Raw genomic sequence first — 27,043 nt, forward strand, 5'->3', positions numbered from 1 at the left:
ATTTCCTGTTGCTGCAGGATTATTTTACTGCTGTTGCAATCTGGCTGAAATTAAGACCCTTCATCTGTATGTCCTCAATAAGAAATATGAGAAAAAGCTGTGGTCAACATGGTCCACATTTCCCCTTCTAAATATGTTTCACAAAACGTAAAAATCTCCTCTTCAAACAGCTCTGTTCAAAGTTGGTATTTCACCTTTCTCAACCTCTCTCCTGGTTTTGTTGAAGAAGGTGTGCAGTGATTTAAAGAGATACTATGAAGAGGAAATGTTTTCTTATCAATGCACTTTGGAAATGGATAGTTTATCCCTCCATCATTACACTCCACCTACATTTCAGTTATATTGCTTTCAGGTGCTTATTTATGGTCATTTCCATGTTTGCATTGAAGAGTCTTTTTTTCACCGTGCTTCATGTACATTATTTGGGGTAAATCCTGTAGATGGTACTCCGCATCAAAAATGTGAAACTCACAAGGCCCTGGTGGAAATTAAATAGTAACATTATAGCAGCAATACTTGAGCCATGTGTTTCATGATATGTTTATACTAGATGAAAATAATGTTCTTACATAAGCACTTTGGAGCGGTCTTCCATTCAAACATCTGATGCTGCCTGTGAAACTCAGTGTATAATCCAAGTTACATTGGTAGGAAACCTCTCTAATAACGCCTTCACCATCTCTCGCTTTGACATTGTGATCTCCATTATCAACAGGAGGGGGGGGATATATATGACTCATATATTTCAATCAATCTGCAAGATTTTATGTCCCAAGTTTGGAGTTTGAGGAATATTAAAGAAAAGCTGTGGTCAACATGGTCTAACCCAAACCCTACTAATACAGAAAACGTGATAGGATTGCATGAAATATTCTGCATGCATGTTTAGGATTGGACAAAACAGATGAAAAGGAGTTGTCTCATCCCAACCTCCATTATTGCAAGTTGCTTTTCCTCTTGAGCCTGTGTTAGGGCTGATAAGGTATACATAATCTATTTGGTCCCCATTTTCATAACGCTCTCTATCAGGAATCAGCAGCATTCTCGTGTCTGCACCCTGAGGCTTACAGTACTCTGCAGGTGAATCACAGCATGTTTGAACTTTCAAAGTGCAACCAACTACAGTACCAGAGACTCAAAAGTACAACCCAATGCGCTGAGAAACTATGATGCCATTTTCACTTCCACATATGGGCAAAACATAGAAAAACGAAAATGAAAACCTTCATAAAAGGAATTTTGTAGAAGTCAAGGAATCCAAAAATACTAATATAATTTCATACATATTTTAAATGACCGCATTTTCATGAAGTTGATGATATAATCTTGAAGTCCAGTCAAAAAGCGCGGGTGGATTTTTCCAAAATCAACAGAAAGGCTTGTTAGCCTGATAAAAGCTCATTTCCACTTCAGTTAAGTTATCTAAACTCTGAATATAATAGGAATGGAGTTATAGGCCTACTAAGGCTGGTTATAAGCAGACTGTCACATTCAACCTATACCATATCTCATATAGCCCATCTATCCTATTTAAAAAGGACTGAAGACAGAAACAGATGATTGGTTCAATTTCAACAAACAGTGCATTCGGAAAGTATTCAGACCCCTTGACTTTTTCCACATTTTGTTACGTTACAGCCTTTTTCTAAAATGGATTAAATGAAACATTTTCCTCATACATCTACACACAATACCCCATAATGACACAGCCAAAACAGGTTTTAAAAAATGTGTGCAAATGTATTAAAAATAAAAAACAGAAATGGAAGAAGTTTGGAAGCACCAAGACTCTTCCTAGAGCTGGCCGCCCGGCCAAACTGAGCAATCGGGGAAGAAGGGCCTTGGTCAGGGAGGTGACCAAGAACCCGATGGTCACTCTGACAGAGCTCCAGAGTTCATCTGTGGAGATGGGAGAATCTTCCAGAAGGACAACCATCTCTGCAGCACTCCACCAATCAGGCCTTTATGGTAGAGTGGTCAGATGGAAGCCACTCCTCAGTAAAAGGCACATGACAGCCCGCTTGGAGTTTGCCAAAAGGCACCTAAAGAATCTCAGACCATGAGAAACAACATTCTCTGGTCTGATGAAACCAAGATTGAACTATTTTGGCCTGAATGCCAAGCGTCACGTCTGGAGGAAAGCTGGCACCATCCCTACGGTGAAGCATGGTGGTGGGAGCATCATGCTGTGGGGATGTTTTTCAGCGGCAGGGACTGGGAGACTAGGCAGGATCGATGGAAAGATGAACGGAGCAAAGTACAGAGAGATCCTTGATGAAAACCTACTCCAGAGTGCTCGGGACCTCAGACTGGGGCGACGGTTCACCTTCCAACAGGACAACGACCCTAAGCACACAGCCAAGACAACGCAGGAGTGGCTTCGGGACAAATCTCTGAATGTCCTTGAGTGGCCCAGCCAGAGCCCGGAATTGAACCCGATCGAACATCTCTGGAGAGACCTGAAAATAGCTGTGCAACGACGCTCCCCATCCAACCTGACAGAGCTTGAGATGATCTGCAGAGAATGGGAATAACTCCCCAAATCCAGGTGTGTCAAGCTTGTAACGTCATATCCAAGAAGACTTGAGGCTATAATCGCTGCCAAAGGCACTTCAACAAAGTACAGAGTAAAGGGTCTGAATACTTATGTAAATGTGATATGTCAGTTTTGTTTTATACATTTGCCAACATTCTAAAAACATGTTATTGCTTTGTCATTATGGGGTATTGTGTGTAGATTGATGAGGGGAAAAAAATTATTTAATCAATTTTAGAATAAGGCTGTACTGTAAAACATTTTGGAAAAAGTCAAGGGGTCTGAATACTTTCCGATTGCACTGTACATCCTCCTTAACATGGCCAGGACCTCATGCTAACACACTGTATTTATTAGTTCTATCACATTCAACCTATACCATATCTCATATATCCCATCTATCCTATTTAAAAAGGACTGAAGACAGAAACAGATTAATTGGTTCCATTTCAACATATTTATTAGTGAAACCAATGTACGCAGTCAAAAGTAGTTAGTTCTGCTTACTATATTCTTTTGTGGAAACCAGTTGCCTAGAACCATTGGAGTAACCCAACTCAAAGTATTTCAGTGTTCATACTTAAAGTAATAAAGTGATATCACCACCCATATAGTAATATTTTTTAAATGTTTTGTGTTTTATTAACTTTTTGACACTACGTTGCATTATGTATTCTGAACTATAACGATAGAAGTTACTTGAACATGAATATTTGTTGTAGTGAACATAATAATGTAGGGTCCCTTTTAATTAAATTATTAGCCTTCATTAGTAATTTGTTTCTAGTTACAGTAGGAAGTAGTTCTGACTAGTAATGTTCAGTGGTCGTATCTTAATGTTTAACATTGTTTTATGTATTTGATGATTTGTCATTTTAACCCACCTTAGCAGCCATTGTTGAGAACAGTGCTCATTCCTCTAGCAGTAACTGGAGGTAGAGCTGTAGCTCTATAGGGGCGGCAGGTAGCTTAGTGGTTAAGAGCATTGTGCCAGTAACCGAAAGGTCGTTGGTTCTAATCCCCAAGCCGACTAGGTGAAAAATCTGTCGATATGCCCTTGAGCAAGGCACTTAACCCTAATTGCTCTGGTTAAGTGCTTCTGCTAAGTAACTAAAATGTCAGCTATAAGTATTACAAAATGCTGCATTAGTCTCTGTCATTTAGAGTGGTGCACATTACCTTGTTGATGGGGGAATGGCTTGTCTCATTATTGAATGTCAATTTGTCCGACAGTTTTGATATCCTATTTTGACATCCTGATCAATTACACCTCATAGCACAACAAACTGCTTAATACTATTTTTATATAAATATATTTTTCTTTCTTCAAACATGCATAAAACATTGTGTAAAAGTTTCATGAAGTCAAACATTTTGAATTACCCACAATCCTCTAAAAACAGAGCCACGTGGCATTATTAAGTATTCATAACTTCCAAAAACGTCATAATTCTATATCAGCACAACACAGATACATCAGATAAATCTGTGTTTTTACTTAAGCTGTACATCAATTTGTCTGACTACTACTTTATTATTTTAAGTTAATATTTAAAACATAATAGAATCAAGTAAGAACGGCTTATTTAATAAATGTTAGACTGACTTTAAAATATTAAATAATCATAACTTGTAAAAACTCAGCTTTAGAGTAGCAGAACACATATACAAAAATTATATTTACTCTATACCTTAATATTTGTTACAAATCCTCAAAAACATTAAGTGATAACAGATCTTATTGACATCTGAGTTAGGTCCACTTTTATGATTTGAGTTCTACTGACCGTTAGAGATGTTTGAGTAGCCACTACTCAATTTCTTTAATGAGTTAAGCAATTACTTTTTACAGTGTGCTGTAACATCTATAAATTAAATCAAATAGCCTAGTACACACACACCATCATTTTGCAAATGTTCAAATCAAAAGGCTTTTGCACAGTAAAATGTGGACAGTCGGGTGCATTGCAAATTTGGAATCGCTTGACACAACATAATAAAGTAAAGCACTGATCATTGGGATCGAGATCAGAATGACTGCTAAGGATTGATCCGTAAATTAGATAAATAGCTATCCTAACCTAAAAAACTAAAACAAACCATATGTTAAAATCAAAAAGCCTGATTAACATGACATCAATAACGCAGCCAAATCCCGAGTCCCCAGTGCCGAAACATTCAGAAATCAATAGATGTTTTAGTATTTAGTTTAAAAGCCCTGATGAAGGCCAGGAGAACAATAAAAACTTTTCAATGAGAAAACAGAAATGTTTTCAAAGATGTAGCCTACGATGCAATACTTGTGATCATTTTAAGGAGAACAAAAACTACTTAGCCTACATTTGAACACCTCAGAAGCTTCGATATTCAGCATCTTCCCAATTAAGTAGCTTAGTTTTGTTGTTTGGCTACATGAAGAGAACTAGGGCCGATCATTCGAAGCCCACATCTTCCCATGTATGGTGGAAAAGTGTTTATCTAATTCTACTAAACATCCTGGCATTTAAACCCTTCTTGATAATGTTGTGTCGAGAAAACGTTGCTAATTATGCTGTGTGATCAAGGAGAACCGCTGACGCTGTATTTTCATCATAAAGGTTTATTCATAACAAAGGGTTACAGCGTCGATTTACAGATACCTGCAGATACCCGGAGAATAATCGGCCCATCTCAAATATGATTATTCTGCTCTCCTTTGTCTCAACCAAGTATTTATAATCTTTACCCTGCTGTGGGTGGTTTCCCATACAGACCAATCACCTGTCTCCACACAACAGACTTCCTCTGTTCTATGGTGTCCCTCTAAAACTGCTCCCCAGATGCTCCCTCTAAGCTGAATAAACCTCCTCTCAGGTTCCATTTGAAAACGTTAGCAAAGTCATAATTCCTCAGATACTACAATAAAAAGTTTTTTGCATACTATAAAACATTCTCTTTTTGCATGCCGAGATTGCGTCATGTGCGAATGCATTGTTTCCCGCTATTCGTTGATTTCAGTAGCACATCCCCATATCTAATTGATCAGCTGTTGTCAAAGCCAACATGAGTATGACATCCTGGCATTTAAAGTACACTCGATTTTCAAAATGCTGCATACTATTAAACTTAATTTTTTCACCTACTCAAACGGCCTAATATTTAGGACACAAGTATGGATATTCGGACACCGCCACTGTCTATCCCAAAGTTAATGTTTGTCTATAGAGTTCCAGTCCCCAGGGAGCACTGAAGAGAACCACTGTCCAGGTGGACTGACCAAAAATACTGGAATACTCCAATATATAGAATTCAATCAAACCTGTACTGCGGTAAAGAGACAGAGGAATATCGTACAGTTGTTGTTAAAATGCTCAATGTAGGAAATGTGTCGGTTCAGTCTATTATTAATTGTGCTAAACAACGCATTTATATTTTAATGATTTTAATTTGAAGTATGTTGAAATATATCCACGATACTTGGTATACTATACTATACTATACTATACTTGGTCTTCCACTAGTGTTGCAAATATTGTTTTAGCTACATAATATAGAGACATACTGTATCTACAATATTCTGATGTGCACACTGTAGGTTTAGAGCTAGAAAGACATTGAGGGCTACAGTTATCAAATAATGCAATGCTGATAGACTTCATTAACACATTTGTATGGTCATTATTGAATCACAAAAGATGTTGAACAAAAAATACCGTACTAACATAACCCTTATATACATCTAGTTAACTGTCTTACGGACATGGCCTTCAGCATGTTTGTTGCAGTAAACCAATATCACTGTTTCCCATCAAGTAATGTTTTCCAGGGGCAACAGGGGAGGGCCAAAATCAATTGCTACACCTTGAGAGCATGCCAGGGTTTGTCCAATATTAGCCTAACAACTAAACCAAACATTCATAACATAACATTAAACGTTTTCTTGCATATAAGAATTGAAGGTCAATATTCCTGCCTTAGTGTTCACTCAGTGACGATGATGTAGTTGAAAAACATTTTAATAGATATTGTCTGGCTGCTTCAATATTGAAAGAAATACTTGATAATACAATTCCCAGATGAACTAAAGAGTTGATTAGTAAATTAGAAACAGAGGCACTTTATTTAATGTTGGACAATCATGAAACACCATGAATCTGACAATCATTGGAGCGAACTACTGACAGGGTATAGCGATGGGATGAACGGAGTCGGTGCAGGAGTGTTAAGAAGGAATATGCTTTATTCAGCCCAATAAGGTAGTCTGCAGCAATGCGAAAATACGATCCCAGTGCGACTTAAATGCATACTGGGAACCAAACATACACGGGTAAATATTCCCGGCGATAAAAATAACAAACTTGCTCAACCGCGCTAGTGATACCTCCACAAAGTAACAATAACACACAGACATGGGGAGCAGAGGGAATACTTATACAGACACTGATGAGGGGATATGTACCAGGTGTGTGTAAAAACAAGACAAAACAAATGGAATGATGAACAGAGGAGCGGCAGTGGCTAGAAGGCAGGTGACGATGAACGCCGAAGCCTGCCCGAACAAGGAGAGGAGGCAGCCTCGGAGGGATCCGTGACACAGGGGTTATTTATTGATATGTTTGTCCAACAAGACAGTTACCATCACTTCCAGTAAGCTGAGATCACTCTTGGCAAGAAGTAAAACAAATTAAATACAAATAAAAAAAACAATTTACAACTGAGACATGTCATTACTGACACTATTCTGAGACACTGGAGAATATATACTGTTCACCTGCGAAAGTAGCTATAGGTGGATGTTAAGAGACAAAACTGATTTACAAAGCGATCTATGGAACAGTGATACTGACCTGAGAAATAGCTTCAGTCAGCTTTAATACTGCATGTGTGTTTGTTAGGATAACAGCTGTAAATCATCTTATTCTGTTATGCTGTAGCCTTGTAAAGACTCATGGAGACAACACGTCATCTCTTTTTGACAACTTTATTGTCTTCCTTGATAAGGTCAATCACAATCATAACATCAGTTGTTCATTTATATTAAACCTTCAGATAATGAATCACACAGCTGGGAGATACAGGAGGACATTCACATATTATACAACGGGTGGGTCTAATCCTGAATGCTGATTGGTTAAAACCGCATTCCAGCCGGTGTCAATTCCACAAGTTACCACCGGCTAAATATATGACGTTGAAATGCGCAATCCACAGTATCATCAGCCCAGCCAGGCAATTTATAAACTTGTTAGGAGGATATTCACACAATCACATCTCTTTGTACTAATTTACCATTTTAGTCTAGCTTTAGATAGCTGAACTGTTATTATAGTGAAGCTAAGACTGATATGATTAGAAATATACTGTTATTTTGTTACAATGATGATACAATGTCAAATGTAAAAAAAAGAGACACCTACACGTATTTCATAACTGGATGGCTCACATTTTTTCTAAACCTAACTTAAACAAGCGAAAAAGAAACCACAAAAGCAAAAAGGTCTTCTCCTTGCACATAAAGAAGGCTTTGTAAGGATTCTTGAATTTGATGGACGGAACATCATGACTCTGTCAGATATCTGTAGGAATGAAATCACATGACAGGATAATCAGTGTCTGGAGTAATAGTGCTGATCACTACTACTATAGAGACAGTGTTTAATGATGTCAGGACTGTGTATTATACTGTTCATACTACTGTTTATAATACTGTTTATATAATACTGTTCATACTACTGTTTATAATACTGTTCATACTACTGTTTATAATACTGTATATAATACTGTTCATACTACTGTTTATATAATACTGTTCATACTACTGTTTATAATACTGTTCATACTACTGTTTATAATACTGTATATAATACTGTTTATAATACTGTTCATACTACTGTTTATAATACTGTATATAATACTGTTTATAATACTGTTTATACTACTGTTTATAATACTGTTTATAATACTGTTCATACTACTGTTTATAATACTGTTTATAATACTGTTTATAGTACTGTTCATACTACTGTTTATAATACTGTATATAATACTGTTCATACTACTGTTTATAATACTGTTTATAATACTGTATATAATACTGTTTATAATACTGTTCATACTACTGTTTATAGTTGATTTTAGACGTTTGCTCTGCCTTCAGTCCCCCTACAGGTTTGTGTAAATTAAGGGTATGACTTTCTTCAAAATGAGCACATATGTTAACTTACCCATATTGTCACGATCTCTCACCTTAACCTTGATTGCTGCCTAAAATCAATCAAAAAATGTAATCGATATGTTTATACAGTAGGAATGTTACACAGAATCGCATCATTGCAGCAAACCAAAGGTTTTCATGTAAAATTGGTATTTCAATCAAAATGTATATCAAATTGAATTACTGTAATCAACAACAGATACATCACATGGCATCCTGGACTTATGCATTCCATATATAGAATCACCACATGACACTGATATCCTGGATGTATGTTTGACTTTACATCATAGCACTTACATATAGGTGGGTGGTCCAAATATGTTATTTTTCCATCACTGCACTCCAACTTAATTTCTTTTTTATTATTAATTAATCCCCATTCATGGTAATATCCGTTTTTGCATTTGATAGCTATTTGGTCCTTGTGAGGAACATAACTTATTTTGGACAAATCCTGTAGATTGTGCTTTGGATCAAATGTGTGAATCTCACAAGGCCCTGATAAAATAAAATAAAAATAAGTAACATAAAATCAGCAATACTTGAGCCAGGTTTCAAACACATGATCGGGTCATACTGGATGAAAATAATGTTCTTACGAAAGCATTGTGGAGGGGCCTCCCATACTCCATTCAGACATCTGATGCTGCCTTTGAAACTCAGTGTGTAGTGTAAGTTACATCTGTAGGACACATCTTTAAAAACGCCTTCAGCATCTTTATTTTCCTTGGTGTAATCTCCATTATAAATATGAGGGGGATCTAGACAGCTTGCTAGATTAAACAGGAAATACATATCAATCATACATTTCAATTTATCTGCAACATTGTGAAGAATTTGGGGAAATTAATGAAAAGCTGTGGTCAACATGGTCCACATTTTCCCTTCTAAATCCGGTTCACTAAATATGAAGATCTCCTCTTCAAACAGGTCATCATTTCTCACCCTCTCAACTCGCTGGGCTCTCTTTGTCCTCACCGTATCTTTTAGGTAAAAAGCAGTATAACGTTGGCTACTGTGTGAAAATAGCTAACTAATGTAAAATATACTGTGTCCGTAAAATGTATATAGTATGTAAGCTGGAAGTAGAAGCCTAATTATTGTTGTCATTTACATTTACATTTACGTCATTTAGCAGACGCTCTTATCCAGAGCGACTTACACATTGGTGCATTCACCCTATAGCTAGTGGGATAACCACTTTACAATATATATATATTTTTTGTTTATATATTTATTTATTTATTTATTTATATTTTTTTTGGGGGTGGGGGGTAGAAGGATTACTTTATCCTATCCCAGGTATTCCTTAAAGAGGTGGGGTTTCAAATGTCTCCGGAAGGTGGTGAGTGACTCCGCTGTCCTGGCGTCGTGAGGGAGCTTTTTCCACCATTGGGGTGCCAGAGCAGCGAACAGAGCAGCGAACAGTTTTGACTGGGCTGAGCGGGAACTATGCTTCCGCAGAGGAAGGGGAGCCAGCAGGCCAGAGGTGGATGAACGCAATGCCCTCGTTTGTTGTTGTCCATTAGTTTACTCCAATTAGGGGAAGGGTGATAGGGTTAGTGGAATTTTTTTTTTTAAATACACTGAACAAAAATATAAACACAACATGTGAAGTGTTGGTCCCATGTTTCATGAGCTGAAATGAAATATCATTATTTCCCCCCATGAACACAAAAAATTTAATTTCTCTGAAATATTGAACACAAATTTGTTTACATCCCTGTTAGTGAGCATTTCTCCTTTGCAAAGATAATCCATCCACCTGACAGGTGTGGCATATCAATAAGCTGATTAAACAGCATGCTCATTACACAGGTGCACCTTGTGCTGGGGACAATAAAAGTCCATTCTAAAATGTGCAGTTTTGTCACACAACACAACGCTGCAGATGTCTCAAGTTTTGAGGGAGCATGCAATTGGCATGCTGACTGCAGGAATGTCCATCAGAGCTGTTGCCAGACAATCGGACGTTCATTTCTCTACCATAAGCCATCATGTTGTTTTAGAGAATTTAGCAGTACGTCCAACCGGCCTCACAACCGCAGACCACTTGTATGGTGTCGTGTGGGCGAGCGGTTTGCTGATGTCAACGTTGTGAACAGAGCGCCCCATGGTGGCGGTGGGGTTATGGTATGGGCAGGCATAAGCTACGAACAATTAAGACATTTGCATTTTATCGATGGAAATTAGAATATACAGAGATTCCTCAACGAGATAATGAAGCCCATTGTCATGCCATTCATCCACTACCATCACCTCATGTTTCAGCATGATAATGCACGGCCCCATGTCGCAAGGATCTGTACACAATTGCTTGAAGCTGAAAATGTCCCAGTTCTTCCGTGACCCGCATACTCACAAGACATGTCACCCATTGAGCATGTTTGGGATGCCAGTTCCTGCCAATATCCATTAACTTCGCACAGCCATTGAAGAGGAGTGGGACAACATTCCACAGGCCACATTGGAAATGATGCAGACAATTACATTCATAGAAGCCACAATCTATCTGCTGATCTACCCCTAAAATACATAAATATATACAGTACCAGTCAAAGGTTTGGACACATCAACTCATTCCAAGGATTTTCTTTATTTTGACTATTTTCTACATTGTAGGATAATAGTGAAGACATCAAAACTATGAAATAACACATGGAATCATGTAGTAACCAAAAAAGTGTTCAACAAATCAAAATATATTTTATATTTGAGATTCTTTAAAGTATCCACCTGTCACGCCCTGGCTCTGGGGACTATTAAATGTTGAGCCAGGGTGTGGATTTTCTATGTTATAGTTTTCTATGTTTTGTTCTAGATTGTTTAGTTTCTATGTTGGCCAGGGTGGTTCCCAATCAGAGACAGCTGTAGCTCGTTGTCTCTGATTGGGGACCATACTTAGGCAGCCTTTTGGCAGGTTAGGTGGTGGGATCTTGTTCCGTAAGGTTTTGTGTATAACCTAGGACTTCACGTATCGTTTCGTTTGTTGTTTTGGTTCGTGTGTGTACTAATAAAGAATGTACGCTTATCACGCTGTGCCTTGGTCCGCATCATGTAACGATCGTGACACCACCCTTTGCCTTGATAACAGCTTTGCACACTCTTGGCATTCTCTCAACCAGCTTCATGAGGTAGTCACCTGGAATGCATTTCAATTAACAGGTGTGCCTTGTTAAAAGTTAATTTGTGTAATTTCTTTCCTTCTTAATGCGATGAGTTGTGTTCTGACAAGGTAGGGCTGGTATACAGAAGATAGCCCTATTTGGTAAAATACCAAGTCAATATTATGGCAAAAAAAGCTCAAATAAGCAAAGGGAAACGACAGTCCTTCATTACTTTAAGACATGAAGGTCAGTCAATCCAGAGGATTTCAAGAACTTTGAAAGTTTCTTCAAGTGGAGTCGCAAAAACCATAAAGCGCTATGATGAAACTGGCCCTCATGAGGACATCCAAAGGAAAGGAAGACCCAGACTTATCTCTGCTGCAGAGGATATGTTCATTAGAGTTACCAGACTCAAAAATGGAAGCCCAAATAAATGCTTCACAGAGTTCAAGTAACAGACACATCTCAACATCAACTGTTCAGAGGAGACTGTGTGAATCAGGCCTTCATGGTCGAATTGCTGCAAAGAAACCACTACTAAAGGACACCAATAAGAAAAAAAGACTTGCTTGGGCCAAGAAGCACGAGCAATGGACATTAGACCGGTGGAAATCTGTCCTTTGGTCTGATGAGTCCAAATTTGAGATTTTTGGTTCCAATCGCCATGTCTTTGTGAGACGCATAGTAGGTGAACGGATGATCTCTGCATGTGTGGTTCCCACCGTGAAGCATGGAGGAGGAGGTGTGATGGTGTTGGGGTGCTTTGCTGGTGACACTGTCAGTGATTTATTTAGAATTCAAGGCACACTTAACCAGCATGGCTACCACAGCATTCTGCAGCGATACGCCATCCCATCTGGTTTGCACTTAGTGGAACTATCATTTGTTTTTCAACAGGACAATGACCCAACACACCTCCGGGCTGTTTAAGGCTATTTGACCAAGGAGAGTGATGGAGTGCTGCATCAGATGAGCTGGCCTCCACAATCCCCCAACCTCAACCCAATTGAGATGGTTTGGGATGAGTTAGACTGCAGGGTGAAGGAAAAGGAACCAACAAGTGCTCAGCATATGTGGGAACTCCTTCAAGACTGTTGGAAAAGCATTCCAGGTGAAGCTGGTTGAGAGAATGACAAGAGTGTGCAAAGCTGTCATCAAGGCAAACGGTGGCTACTTTGAAGAATCTAAAATATAACATATATTTTAATTTATTTAACACTTTTTTTGGTTACTTCATGATTCCATATGTGTTATTTCACAGTTTTGATGTCCTCATTATTATTCTATAGTGTATAAAAAAAATAAAAAATAAAAAAATTGAATGAGTAGGTGTGTCCAAACTTTTGACTGGTACTGTGTATATAGTTATAATGCAATAAAATAAATGTTTAATGATAAAATAATAAAGAAATAAACTGTTTAATATGGGCTACTGTGTGAAAATAGCAATCCAATTGTAGCTACAGTTGAAGTCGGAAGTTTACATACACTTAGGTTGGAGTCATTAAAACTCATTTTTCAAACACTACACCAATTTCTTGTTAACAAACTATAGTTTTGTCAAGTCGGTTAGGACATCTACTTTGTGCATGACACAAGTAATTTTTCCAACAATTGTTTACAGACAGATTATTTCACTTATACAGTGGCTTGCGAAAGTATTCACCCCCCTTGGCATTTTTCCTATTTTGTTGCCTTACAACCTGGAATTAAAATTGATTTTTTGGGGGTTTGTATCATTTCATTTACACAACATGCCTGCCACTTTGAATATGCAAAATATTTTTTTGGGTGAAACAAACAAGAAATAAGACAAAAAAACAGAAAACTTGAGCGTGCATAACTATTCACCCCCCCCCCCAAAGTCAATACTTTGTAGAGCCACCTTTTGCAGCAATTACAGCTGCAAGTCTCTTGGGGTATGTCTCTATAATGGGATTTCTGCCCATTCTTCAAGGCAAAACTGCTCCAGCTCCTTCAAGTTGGATGGGTTCCGCTGGTGTACAGCAATCTTTAAGTCATACCACAGATTCTAAATTGGATTGAGGTCTGGGCTTTGACTAGGCCATTCCAAGACATTTAAATGTTTCCCCTTAAACCACTCGAGTGTTGCTTTAGCAGTATGCTTAGGGTCATTGTCCTGCTGGAAGGTGAACCTCCGTCCAAGTCTCAAATCTCTGGAAGACTGAAACAGGTTTCCCTCAAGAATTTCCCTGTATTTAGCTCCATCCATCATTCCTTCAATTCTGACCAGTTTCCCAGTCTCTGCCGATGAAAAACATCCCCACAGCATGATGCTGCCACCACCATGCTTCACTGTGGGGATGGTGTTCTCAGGGTGATGAGAAGTGTTGGGTTTGCGCCAGACATAGCATTTCCTTGATGGCCAAAAAGTTAAATTTTACACTCTTCCGTAAAGCCCAGCTCTGTGGAGTGTATGGCTTAAAGTGGTCATATGGACAGATACTCCAATCTCCGCTGTGGAGCTTTGCAGCTCCTTCAGGGTTATCTTTGGTCTCTTTGTTGCCTCTCTGATTAATGCCCTCCTTGCCTGGTCCATGAGTTTTGGTGGGCGGCCCTCTCTTGGCAGGTTTGTTTTGGTGCCATATTCTATCAATTTTTTAATAATGGATTTAATGGTGCTCCGTGGGATGTTCAAAGTTTCAGATATTTTTTTTATAACCCAACCCTGATCTGTACTTCTCCACAACTTTGTCCCTGACCTGTTTGGAGAGCTCCTTGGTCTTCATGGTGCCGCTTGCTTGGTGGTGCCCCTTGCTTAGTGGGGTTGCAGACTCTGGGTCCTTTCAGAACAGGTGTATATATACTGAGATCATGTGACAGATCATGTGACACTTAGATTGAACACAGGTGGACTTTATTTAACTAATTATGTGACTTCTGAAGGTAATTGGTTGCACCAGATCGTATTTAGGGGCTTCATAGCAAAGGGGGTGAATACATATGCACACACCTGTCACGATCGTCAGGGAGAGAAGTAGACCAATGCGCAGCGTGTTGAACGAACATGGTGATTTATTAAATAAAGCACGAAAACAAAACAACAAACGACTCGTGAAGTCCACGGTGACAATGACCGAACACGGAACAAGAACCCACAAACACAAAAGGAAAACAGACAGTTTAAATATGGCTCCCAATCAGAGACAACCCGCCAACAGCTGACACTCGTTGCCTCTGATTGGGAGTCACTCAGGCCAACATAGAAAAACACAACCTAGAACACCCAACATAGAAACAGAACACATAGAATGAACACACCCTGGCTCAACATATAGAGTCCCAGAGCCAGGGTGTGACAACACCACTTTTCCGTTATTTATTTTTTGAATTTTTTGAAACAAGTTATTTTTTGAATTCCACTTCACCAATTTTGACTATTTTGTCTATGTTCAGTACATGAAATCCAAATAAAAATCCATTTAAATTATAGGTTGTAATGCAACAACATAGGAAAAACGCCAAGGGGGATGAAAACTTTTGCAAGGCACTGTAATTGACTGTATCACAATTCCAGTGGGACAGAAGTTTACATACACTAAGTTGACTGTGCCTTTAAACAGCTTGGGAAATTCCAGAAAATGATGTCATGGCTTTAGAAGCTTCTGATAGGCTAATTGACATAATTTGAGTCAATTGGAGGTGTACCTTTGGATGTATTTCAAGGCTTACCTTCAAACTCAGTGCCTCTTTGCTTGACATCATGGGAAAATCAAAAAGAAATCAGCCAAGACCTCAGAAAAAAATTGTAGACCTCCACAAATCTGGTTCATCCTTGGGAGCAGGTGTCATACCGCTCAGGATGGAGATGCGTTCTGTCTCCTAGAGATGAACGTACTTTGGTGCGAAAAGTGCAAATCAATCCCAGAACAACAGCAAAGGACCTTGTGAATATGCTGGAGGAAACAGGTACAAAAGTATCTATATCCACAGTAAAACTTGTCCTATATTGACATAACATGAAAGGCCGCTCAGCAAGGAAGAAGCCACTGCTCCAAAACCGCCATAAAAAAGCCAGACTACGGTTTGCAACTGCACATGGGAACAAAGAAATGTCCTCTGGTCTGATGAAACAAAAATAGAACTGTTTGGCCATAATGACCATCTTTATGTTTGGAGGGAAAAGGGGGATGCTTGCAAGCCGAAGAACCCCATCCCAACCGTGAAGCACGGGGGTGGCAGCATCATGTTGTGGGGGTGCTTTGCTGCAGGAGGCACTGGTGCACTTCACTAAATAGATGGCATCATGAGGAAGAATTTTGGGGGGGATATATTGAAGCAACATCTCAAGACATCAGTCAGGAAGTTAAAGCTTGGTCGGAAATGCGTCTTCCAAATGGACAATGACCCCAAGTTGTGGCAAAATGGCTTAAGGACAACAAAGTCAAGGTTTTGGAGTGGCCATCACAAAGCCCTGACCTCAATCCTATAGAAAATGTGTGGGCAGAACTGAAAAAGGAGGCAAGGAGGCCTACAAACATGACTCAGTTACACCAGATCTGTCAGGAGGAATGGGCCAAAATTCACCCAACTTATTGTGGGAAGCTTGTGGAAGGCTACCCAAAACATTTGACCCAAGTTAAACAATTTAAAGGCAATGCTACCAAATACTAATTGAGCGTATGTAAACTTTTGATCCACTGGGAACGTGATGAAAGAAATAAAAACTGAAATAAATCATTCTCTCTACTATTATTCTGACATTTCACATTGTTAAAATAAAATGGTGATCCTAACTGACCTAAAACAGGGATTTTTTTCTAGGATTAAATGTCAGGAATTGTGAAAAACTGAGTTTAAATGTATTTTGGTAAGGTGTATGTAAACTTCCGACTTCAACTGTATATGATAAAGCTGTAGCTCAATTGGTAGAGCATGGCACTTGTAACGCCAGGGTAGTGGGTTCGATCCCTGGGACCACCCATACGTAAAAATGTATGCACACATGACTGTAAGTCACTTTGGATAAAAGCGTCTGCTAAATGGCATATTGTTATTATAAAGCATTACAAAATGTACAGTACCATGATAATAGTGTATCATAATAATACAGTGCCATGATAATACAGTTCCATGATAATACAGTTAAGTACCATAATAATAAAGTACAGTACTAGGATAATACAGTACAGTATAATGATAATACAGTAGAATTATAATACATTACAGTACCATGATAATACAGTTCAACGATAATACAGTATCATGTTAATACAGTACCATGATAATACAATACCATGATAATACATTAAAATAATACAGTGCAATGATAATACAGTACCAAGATAATACAGTACAATATCATGATAATGCAGTATCATGATAATACAGAATAATACAGTACCATGATAATACCAAACAGTACCTTGATAATACAGTATTATGATAATACAGTACAATGATAATGCAGTAACACGATAATACAATACAGGACCATGATAATACAGTACCATTATACTACAGTACAGTATCATGATTATGCAGTACCATGTTAATACAGTATCATGATAATATAATATTTTGATAATACAGCATCATGATAATACAGTTCCATGACAATACAGTAGCATGATAATACCATACAGTACCTTGATAGTACAGTATCATGATAATACAGTACAGTATTATGATAATACAGTACAGTATCATAATAATACAGCACCATGATAATACAGTAAAGTATCATGATAGTACAGTACAGTATCATGATAATACAGTACAGTATCATGATAATACAGTACCATGTTAATACAATATCATGATAATACAGTACCATGATAATACAGTGACCTGATTAAACATTACCATGATAATACAGTTTGATGATAATACAGTACAGTACAATGACAATACAGTATCATGATAATACAGTACAAGGATAATACAGTATAGTACGATGATAATACAGTACCATGATAATACAGTCTCATGATAATACAGTACCATGATAATACAGTACCATAGACTTAAGACTTACCTTTACACTCAACCGGCTTGTGCCATTCTCCATTCTTGCAAATTGTTTTTCCTCCTGGGCCTTTGTATGGGCTGAGGCATTCATATTCTATTTGGTTCCCATTTTCGTATCTCTCTAGCTCCTGGTCAATAATCTGAAAATGTTTCCCTGCACCCTCAGGCTCACCACAGTACTCTGCAGGTGAAGCACAGCATGTTTGAACTATCAAATTACAATAAAGTACCAGAGACACAAATGTGGCAGTGAATGACTGTATGGTTAGAACCATAGTCAATGGCCAATGTACAGTATATTCAGAAGATTTTACTGGGGTAATTTGTGATACATACAGTAAATATGCACTGAAACTCATCCATGATCATCTCTAGGAAAACTACACTTGTGTAAATATATTGAATATAGCAACAACAACAAAAAACAACAGCAACTTTCTCAAAGTGGACACATTGGAGACATGCTGAGAAACTGTAAATCAGAGATGTATATTTCTGTAATACCAAGCAAAGCCTTAACAAGGATCCCTGATTGTACGAGGCGAGAAACATGGTGTTATGTGACACGGAATTGTTTCATCTCAATTAACATTTAAATCTTTTTTTTTTAAACCTTTTTGAATAGGTGATGTTCATTATAAAGTAACTATAAACTGGATTACTGCATCAGTTTCAAACAGTTATGAATACTTACGTTTGCATGTTGGTGGTGGTGGTGTCCAATTCCCATTTTCGCAAGTAATTTTTTGAAGTCCCTCTTTTTCAAAGGACTTGCGACATTCATAATTCACTTCAAATCCCTCTATGTATTTATTTTGATACGGGATTTTAACAATTGCATTTTCAACTTTAGGTGGAGGATCACATGGAACGCCTTGCGCTTCAGGAGAAGAAAATATTGATGTAAGATTAGTGGGTAGAAAACATACACACAGTACAGATACAGAACAACTACCTGTCTATTTACGTAATATCATACGGGCTTCTGGGGCCTTTTCCCCAAACTATTAAAACATATAGTAAACATACAGTAAAGGATGACTGGCCCCTGCATACAAGTCAAATCAAGTGATTATTTCAAATGTACGAAACTATTAACAACTACTCACGTTTACAATCTGGTAACAGTCCTTGCCATTCTCCATTCTCACATTGCATTTTCATATTTTCAGATGAGTATCCATCTTTGCAATTAATTTGAACAGTTTCTTGATTGTTATAGACTTCTTGGTGAGTTACCTTAATCGTGTTGGGAATGACAGGGATTCTGCCACATTTTGATTTATCTAGAGAGACACAGCATTGAGATTGAGTTTCAGACCAATCTAGCAAAGGCAGAGGAAAATGCATTCTACTGTTCTTGATCTACTTTTTAAAGAGATAATATCTAGAGGATCTGTTTTCTTACCAATACACTTTGAAATTCCAGACCATTTTCCCTCAGTACATGTGGCTGCACCCCACCAACCCCTGGTAGAGGGTTTGAACCTTTCATTGCAGGAATAATATATTATGCTGTTCCTAGGATCAACATTACTCTCATTTGACTGAATGAATCCATTCTCCACAGTCGGGTTGATACATGCTCCCTCTATTTCTGGGGGAGACAATGACATGAAACATTATAGAACACATTGTGACACATTATAGAACACATTGTGATACATTATAGAACACATTGTGACACATTATAGAACACATTGTGACACATTATAGAACACATTGTGACACATTGTGACACATTCGTGGTTTTAAATCCAGCTCTACAGCTTTAACGCTGAATTCCTCCCAATTGACCCCGCTGCCAGTGGTAGGGAGAACTCACAAGAGGGTCACGTGAATCAACACAGGTTATCACTACAATGATAGAGATGTTTAGTGTTAGCATGAACCATACCTGTACAGTAATACACAGTGATTCATCTGTCTATACCTCAATATACCCTCAATATGATGCATACTCCTTCTATTTCTGGGAGAAACAATTGCATGAAACATTACAGAAGGCATTGTGACACATCGTGCAGTAAACTGTTTACAGAGCACTTAGAGGACCTGCTCTACAATATCATGACATTTTGGCCACACTGTCAGTTTGGTAAAAGCACTGAACGGAGCAATATCTGGAAAACCAATGGAAGCAAAGTGAGCGAATGTTCTGGCCATTACCAATTCCACATCAAATCCCCAATAGGTTAAAATCTGATGTTTGATCTTTCCAGTAGCCTTTAAACCCTCTGGATCAGTGACTTGAGTCACATCCTCAAAGTTTTAGATGATTGAAATATAAATGTCACCCTACCTTTACAGCCAAGTGTCCTGGTCCAGCCATTTGTCGTACAGGTAGCAGCAGGTCTGGTAGTGCTGTCCAATAGTTCATAATTCCTCTTACATTCATAAGTGAGCTGTTCATTGTATTTGTATCTTGTTTTAGGGTCTTCAATCACAGCATTTGGGATATCTGGCTTGTCACATGTTATCTCTGAAAGACAAACAACGTAATTCTGATGCAGTCCAAACTAACATCCGACCACAAGGTAATCAAACCATAGTGGTATTCAAAGATGGCGTCCTTCAAAATACTGCACCTTCACAGAGTGGGTGTGGAGTCCAGGAGCCATCACTTGTGCATGTGGCAACACCTCTGGCATTTGTGGTTTTAAATCCGGTTTCACAGCTGTAACGCTGAATGTTTCTCAATTGACCCCGCTGCCAGCGGTAGGGAGAACTCACAAGAGGGTCACGTGGATCATCACAGGTTATCGCTACAATGATAGAGATGTTTAGTGTCAGCATGAACCATACCTGTACAGTAATACAGAGTGACTCACCTGTGTATACCCCAATATACCCTCAATATATCATACTACAATATACTCTCCAGTATAAACATACGTTCACAATCTGTAAAAGATGACCACTTTCCGTCCTCTTTGCATGTTACTGTCTGTTCGGATGTTTTGGTAAAGATCCAGAATCCTGAGGCACAGGTCACCGTCACCCTTTCATCAGGCAAGAACAGATTTCTGCCAGCAGGTGTGTAGCTGGTTCCTCTTGTTGGTGTCAATGATAATGAACATTTCACTTCTGCATTTTAGAAACAAAAACATTGAAAAACATTATGTTAGTAGCTTGATAAAATATGTTAAAATTATAAAAATATAAATGTAAAGTTCAAAACATGAGTTACCCAGCCGACTTAAAATGTCAAGTTGCATTCACTTGATTCCTGAGATGATCAGATCCTTACCTTCACACTCTGGTGTTGGACTCCATATGGCTCTGTTGACCATTTTAGTGCATCGAGGGGCTCTTCCCTGAGACTTCATATACCTCGGATTACAGCTGTATCTCAGTATATCATCTTCATTGTAATCTTCCTTAGGGGGCCCGGTCACTGCACCATTAGCTATTTCTGGAGCATAGCATTTAATCACTGTGAATTGAATAAGCACAGAATTAAACAGATGATTGGTCATCATGATCAGAAACAACAATGTGTGACAATACGAATTGTTGATTCAAATATGGTATAAGCATTGTGAGGGATTATTTTTAATATTACACTTTTGAGTTGATGACGGTCATTCAAATCTGGATTTAAAAAAACACTACATATAATCACTGATCATTCTATACGGTCATTATATATTCTTCCCCAATATGGGATCATGTTGTGATTTGTTTTGTATTCTAGTGGTGTCAAGAGAATTTATATCTCTAATTCAACCTAAGCTTGAACCATTACCAGGGGTTGTAAGGCTCTGGTTTTAATCATAAATGATTCAAGGTCCACAACCAGCAAGAATGATCTGTATTTGATTAATGGAGAGCTCAGGCGCCCAAAACCCATACATACTGTTTTATACCTCTTCACACAAAGGCACTTTGCTCCGCCCACCTTTAGGAGGCTTTTTGTAACCCGTTTTCTCAGTCCCCTTCACCCTGGAATGTTTAGTCCCGCCCCCCTCTGTTAGTGGGTGGCCACTACATTATAACAAACCCCATTCACACATTTATACTGTATTTGGGGTGAAATCCTTTAGTCATTATTCTTAAAATACAAATTAATCTAACAAGTGGGACATTGCCCTGTTGTGTATTGTCACGAATTCGGCCGAGACTGCTCCTCCTCCTTGCTCGGGCAGGCTTCGGCGTTCGTCGTCCCCGGAGTGCTAGCTACCACCGTTGGATGTTTCGATGTTTGTTTGGTTTGGTCTGTCTGTCGCACCTGTGTCTGTTTGTGTCTAATTATGTGACCTATAAGTTTCCTGCTTTGTGTATGTGAGTTTGTGTGTTATTGTCCGCCTGTCCGTTGGTGTCTCTTGTGTGGAACTTTTTGGTCTTGCTTATCGTTACGCACTGTTGTGCGTTTTCGCACGCCGCCTGTGTTTTCGAGGCCCTTTATTTTGTATTGTCATTACGTCTAGTAAGTCGCTCTGGATAAGAGCGTCTGCTAAATGACTAAAATGTAATGTAAATGTAGTAAAGTCGTGTTTGACTGAGCCTCTGTGTCCTGCGCCTGACTCCTACACCGCATCCACATCAGCTAGTGACATGTATGACGATGTCATAGTGCCTGGTGGTGAACACTACATGGCCAAAGGTATGTGGACACCTGCTCGTCGAACATCTCATTCCAAAATCATGTGCATTAATATGTGGTTGGTCCCCGCTTGGCTGCTGTAACAGCCTCCACTCTTCTGGGAAGGCTTTCCACTAGATGTTGGAACAATGCTGCGGGGACTTGCTTCCATTCTGCCACAACAGCATTAGTGAGGTCGGGTACTGCTGTTGGGCGATTAGGCCTGGCTCGCAGTCGGCGTTCCAATTCATCCGGAAGGTGTTCGATGGGGTTGAGGTCAGGGCTCTGTGCAGGCCAGTCAAGTTCTTCCACACCGATCTTGACAGACCATTTCTGTATGGACCTCGCTTTGTGCACAGGGGCATTGCCATGCTGAAACAGGAAAGGGCCTTCCCCAAACTGTTGCCACAAAGTTAGAAGCACAGAATCGTCTAGAATGTCATTGTATGCTGTAGCGTTAAGATTTCCCTTCAGTGGAACTAAGGGGACAAGCCCAATCCATGAAAAACAACTCCAGACCATTATTCCTCATCCACAAAACTTTACAATTTGCACTATGCATTCGGGCAGGTACTGTTCTCCTGGCATCCGCCAAACCCAGATTCGTCCATCGGACTGCTAGATGGTGAAGCGTGACTCATCACTCCAGAGAAGGCGTTTACACTGCTCCAGAGTCCAATGGCGGCAAACTTAACACCACTCCAGCCAACGCTTGGCATTGCACATGGTGAACTTAGGCTTGAGTGCAGCTGCTTGGCCATGGAAACCCATTTAATGAAGCTCCCGATGAACAGTTCTTGTGCTGACACTGCTTCCAGAGGCAGTTTGAAACTTGGTAGTGAGTGTTGCAACCGAGGACCACTTCACAATAACAGCACGTACAGTTTGCCCGGGGCAGCTTTAGCAGGGCAGAAATTTGACGAACTGACTTGTTGGAGGCATCCTATGACGGTGCCACGTTGAAAGTCACTGAGCTCTTCAGTAAGGCCATTCTACTGCTAATGTTTGTCTATGGAGGTTGCATGTCTGTGTGCTCTATTTTATGCACCTGTCAGCAACGGGTGTGGCTGAAACAATCCACTAATTTTAAGGGGTGTCCACATATATTTGCATACATAGTGTGTTTTTACATACAGTAGCTTCAGTTTACCTTCACATGTTGGGACCGTGCTGCTCCATTCTCCTCTGTCATTGCAGTCCATCTCAGACGGTCCTTTGAGTACCATGTTATTTGATTGGCACTCAAACTGGATGACATTTCCATAGGTTGCATCCTCACTGCTTCCGATGACCACAACGTTGTCGTTGACTTGAATCACTGGGCATTTCACCGCTGTGAAAAACACACAACATGGAGAATACAGAACTAGCATAAAGGATGCAAGCACTGGCAGACATGGGTGGAATCAACTATACTGTAGATTTCAATACACTGCACTTTTTTTTTCTTACCTTGATTTGTAAAAATCTTGTATTGAGGAAATTTTGTCAAAATGATTTGTTTGGAGTTGATTATGCTTACCCAGAAAATGCATCAAGATAATTTATCTTGCAACAAGATAGTATAACTTTGTTTTGTTGGCTAAATTAAGCAAAATGATCTGCCAGTGCACTAAGATAATTTCTCTTTGGAAGACATCTGGGTAAACTTCATCAAATCAAAACATGTCATTTTGATTTCATTATCTCAATACAAGATTTAAAAAAAATTGTTTTTGCATTGACTGTATTACCAGACAATGTAGGGTGAGTCTATGTGCTTGACAGAATATATCACTTATTACCTTCACATATAGGGAGTGCGCTGTCCCACCCTTGTTCCACGCAGGTCCGATGTCTGGTCCTGGTCACCATTTGGTAACTGAGATGGAGACAAGTTGGAGAACAGCCATTTGATGGTTTGTTATACTTCAAGAATGATTATTTATGGTAGCAGCAGTAGAAGCATTAATAGTAGCAGTATTATTATTAGCAGTAGTAGTAGTAGCAGTAGTAGTAGCAGCAGTAGTAGTAGCAGTAGCAGTAGTAGTAGTAGCAGTAGTAGTAGTAGTAGAAGTAGCAGTAGTAGCAGTAGTAGCAGTAGTAGCAGTTGTAGCAGTAGAAGTAGTAGTAGTAGTAGTAGTAGTAGTAGTAGTAGTAGTAGTAGTAGCAGTAGCAGTAGTAGCAGCAGTAGTAGTAATAGCAGTAGTAGTAGCAGCAGTAGTAGCGGCAGTCTCAGCCTCCAGTATCTATGCTGCAATAGTCTATGTGCCAGGGTCAGTCTGAAATTATCCTGTCTTATCTGGTGTCCTGTGTGATCTTAAGTATGCTCCCTCTAATTCTCCGATCTCTCTCGCTCTCTCTCTCACCCTCTCCCCCCTCTCTCTCTCTTGCTCTATAACCCTCTCCCCCCTCCCCTCTCTCTCGCTCTCTCTCCCCTCCCAGAGGACCTGAGCCCTAGGACCATGCATCAGGACTACCTGGCCTGATGACTCCTGGCTGTCCCCTTCCCCAGTTCAGCTGTTCAAACAGTCCAGTTAGGCCCTTCGTAAGGCAATCAAACAGGCAAAACTTCAGTACAGAGACAAAGTGGAGTCGTAATTCAATAGCTCAGACACAAGACGTATATGGCAGGGACTCCAGACAGTCACGGATTACAAAGGGAAAACCAGCCACGTCGCGGACACCGACGTCTTGCTCCCGGACAAGCTAAACACCCTTTTCGCCTGCTTAGAGGATAACACAGTGCCTGAAGACTGTGAGCTCTCGTTCTCCGTAGCCTACGTGAGTAAGACATTTAAGCGTGTTAACCCTCGCAAGGCTGCAGGCCCAGACAGCATCCCTTGTCCTAAGAGCATGCGCACACCACCTGGCTGGAGTGTTTACGAGCCTATTCAATCTCTCCCTATTCCGGTCTGCTGTACCCACTTGCTTCAAGATGTCCACCCTTGTTCCTGTATCTAAGAGAGCGAAGCCCCAATAGATCCACTGATGATGCAATCGTCATCGCAGTGCATACTTCCCTATCCCATCTGGACAAGAGGAATACCTATGTAAGAATGCTGTTCATTGACTACAGCTCAGCATTCAACACCATAGTACCCTCCAAGCTCATCATTAAGCTCAGGGCCTGAAGCCCTCCCTGTGCAACTGGGTCCTAGACTTCCTGACGAGCCGCCCCCAAGGCAAAAACACCTCCACTACGTTGATCCTCAACACAGGGGTCCCACAAGGGTGCGTACTCAGCCCCCTCCTGTACTCTGTGTTCACCCATGACACGCCTCCAACTCAATCCTCAAGTTTGCAGATGACACAACAGTGGTAGGCCTGATTACCAATAACCACGAGACAGCCTAGAGGGAGGAGGTGAGGGCCCTGGCAGAGTTGTGCCAGGAAAATAACCTCTCCCTCAACGTCAACAAAACAAAGTAGCTGATCGTGGACTTCAGGAGACAGCAGAGGGAGCACGCCCCCATCCACATCGACGGGACCGCAGTGGAGAAGGTGAAAAGCTTGAAGTTCTTCAGTGTACACATCACTGACAATCTGAAATGCTCCACCCACACAGACAGTGTGGTGAAGAAGGCACAACAGCGCCTCTTCAACCTCAATTTGGCTTGGCGCCTAAGACCCTCACAAATTGTTACAGATGCACCATTGAGAGCATCCTGTCGGGCTGTACCACCGCCTGGTATGGCAACTGCACCGTCCACAACCGCAGGGCTCTCCAGAGGGTGGTGCGGTCTGCCCAACGCATCACCAGGGGCACACTGCCTGCCCTCCAGGACATGGACATCACCCGGTGTCACAGGAAGGCCAAGAAGATCATCAAAGACCTCAGCCATAATCACCATCTTTATGTTTGGAGGGAAAAGGGGGATGCTTGCAAGCCGAAGAACACCATCCCAACCGTGAAGCACGGGGGTGACAGCATCATGCGGTGGGGGTGCTTTGCTGCAAGAGGGACTGGTGCACTTCACAAAATAGATGGCATCATGAGGAAGGGATATTATGTGGATAGATTGAAGCAACATCTCAAGACATCAGTCAGGAAGTTAAAGCTTGGTCGTAAATGGGTCTTCCAAATGGACAATGACCCCAAGCGTTCTTCCAAAGTTGTGGCAAAATGGCTTAAGGACAACAAAGTCAAGCTATTGGAGTGGCCATCACAAAGCCCTGACCTCAATCCTATAGAACATTTGTGGGCAGAACTGAAAAAGCGTGTGCGAGCAAGGAGGCCTACAAACCTGACTCAGGTACACCATCTCTGTCAGGAGGAATGGGCCAAAATTCACCCAACTTATTGTGGGAAGCTTGTGGAAGGCTACCCAAAACGTTTGACCCAAGTTAAACAATTTAAAGGCAATGCTACCAAATACTAATTGAGTGTATGTAAACTTCTGACCCACTGGGAATGTGATGAAGGAAATAAAAGCTGAAATATATCATTCTCTCTACTATTATTCTGACATTTCACATTCTTAAAATAAAGTGGTGATCCTAACTGACCTAAGACAGGGAATTTTACTAGGATTAAATGTCAGGAATTGTGAAAAACTGAGTTTAAATGTATTTAGCTAAGGGGTATGTAAACTTCCGACTTTAACTGTATATATACAGTTGAAGTCGGAAGTTTACATACACCTTAG

At 39.9% G+C, this 27,043-nt stretch overlaps 1 protein-coding gene across 3 annotated transcripts in view; it reads right to left on the reverse strand.

The window, feature by feature from the left end:
* Positions 1–7,482: 7,482 nt before the first annotated feature.
* The window catches only part of LOC121534076 (complement factor H), a 28,199-nt gene continuing 8,638 nt past the window's right edge, over positions 7,483–27,043 (reverse strand). The window contains exons 4-17 of one of the 3 annotated variants that reach the window (XM_041840527.2): positions 24,200–24,276; positions 23,566–23,748; positions 21,081–21,266; positions 20,726–20,917; positions 20,419–20,595; positions 20,133–20,312; positions 19,239–19,427; positions 18,940–19,116; positions 18,525–18,710; positions 17,838–18,011; positions 9,332–9,505; positions 9,030–9,230; positions 8,740–8,779; positions 7,483–8,091 (exon numbers count right to left, since the gene is read on the reverse strand). In XM_041840527.2, coding sequence (XP_041696461.1) covers positions 8,763–8,779; positions 9,030–9,230; positions 9,332–9,505; positions 17,838–18,011; positions 18,525–18,710; positions 18,940–19,116; positions 19,239–19,427; positions 20,133–20,312; positions 20,419–20,595; positions 20,726–20,917; positions 21,081–21,266; positions 23,566–23,748; positions 24,200–24,276 — 2,113 coding nt within the window. In that variant the 3' untranslated portion in view covers positions 7,483–8,091; positions 8,740–8,762. Of the gene's footprint in view, positions 8,092–8,739; positions 8,780–9,029; positions 9,231–9,331; positions 9,506–17,837; positions 18,012–18,524; positions 18,711–18,939; positions 19,117–19,238; positions 19,428–19,585; positions 19,803–20,132; positions 20,313–20,418; positions 20,596–20,725; positions 20,918–21,080; positions 21,267–23,565; positions 23,749–24,199; positions 24,277–27,043 lie in introns of those variants that run through there. The other 2 variants (XM_041840528.2, XM_045205546.1) reach the window with 2 other exon arrangements.

The sequence above is a fragment of the Coregonus clupeaformis genome, chromosome 20 (genome assembly GCF_020615455.1).
Source record: "Coregonus clupeaformis isolate EN_2021a chromosome 20, ASM2061545v1, whole genome shotgun sequence".
In the NCBI taxonomy this organism is placed as follows: domain Eukaryota; kingdom Metazoa; phylum Chordata; class Actinopteri; order Salmoniformes; family Salmonidae; genus Coregonus; species Coregonus clupeaformis.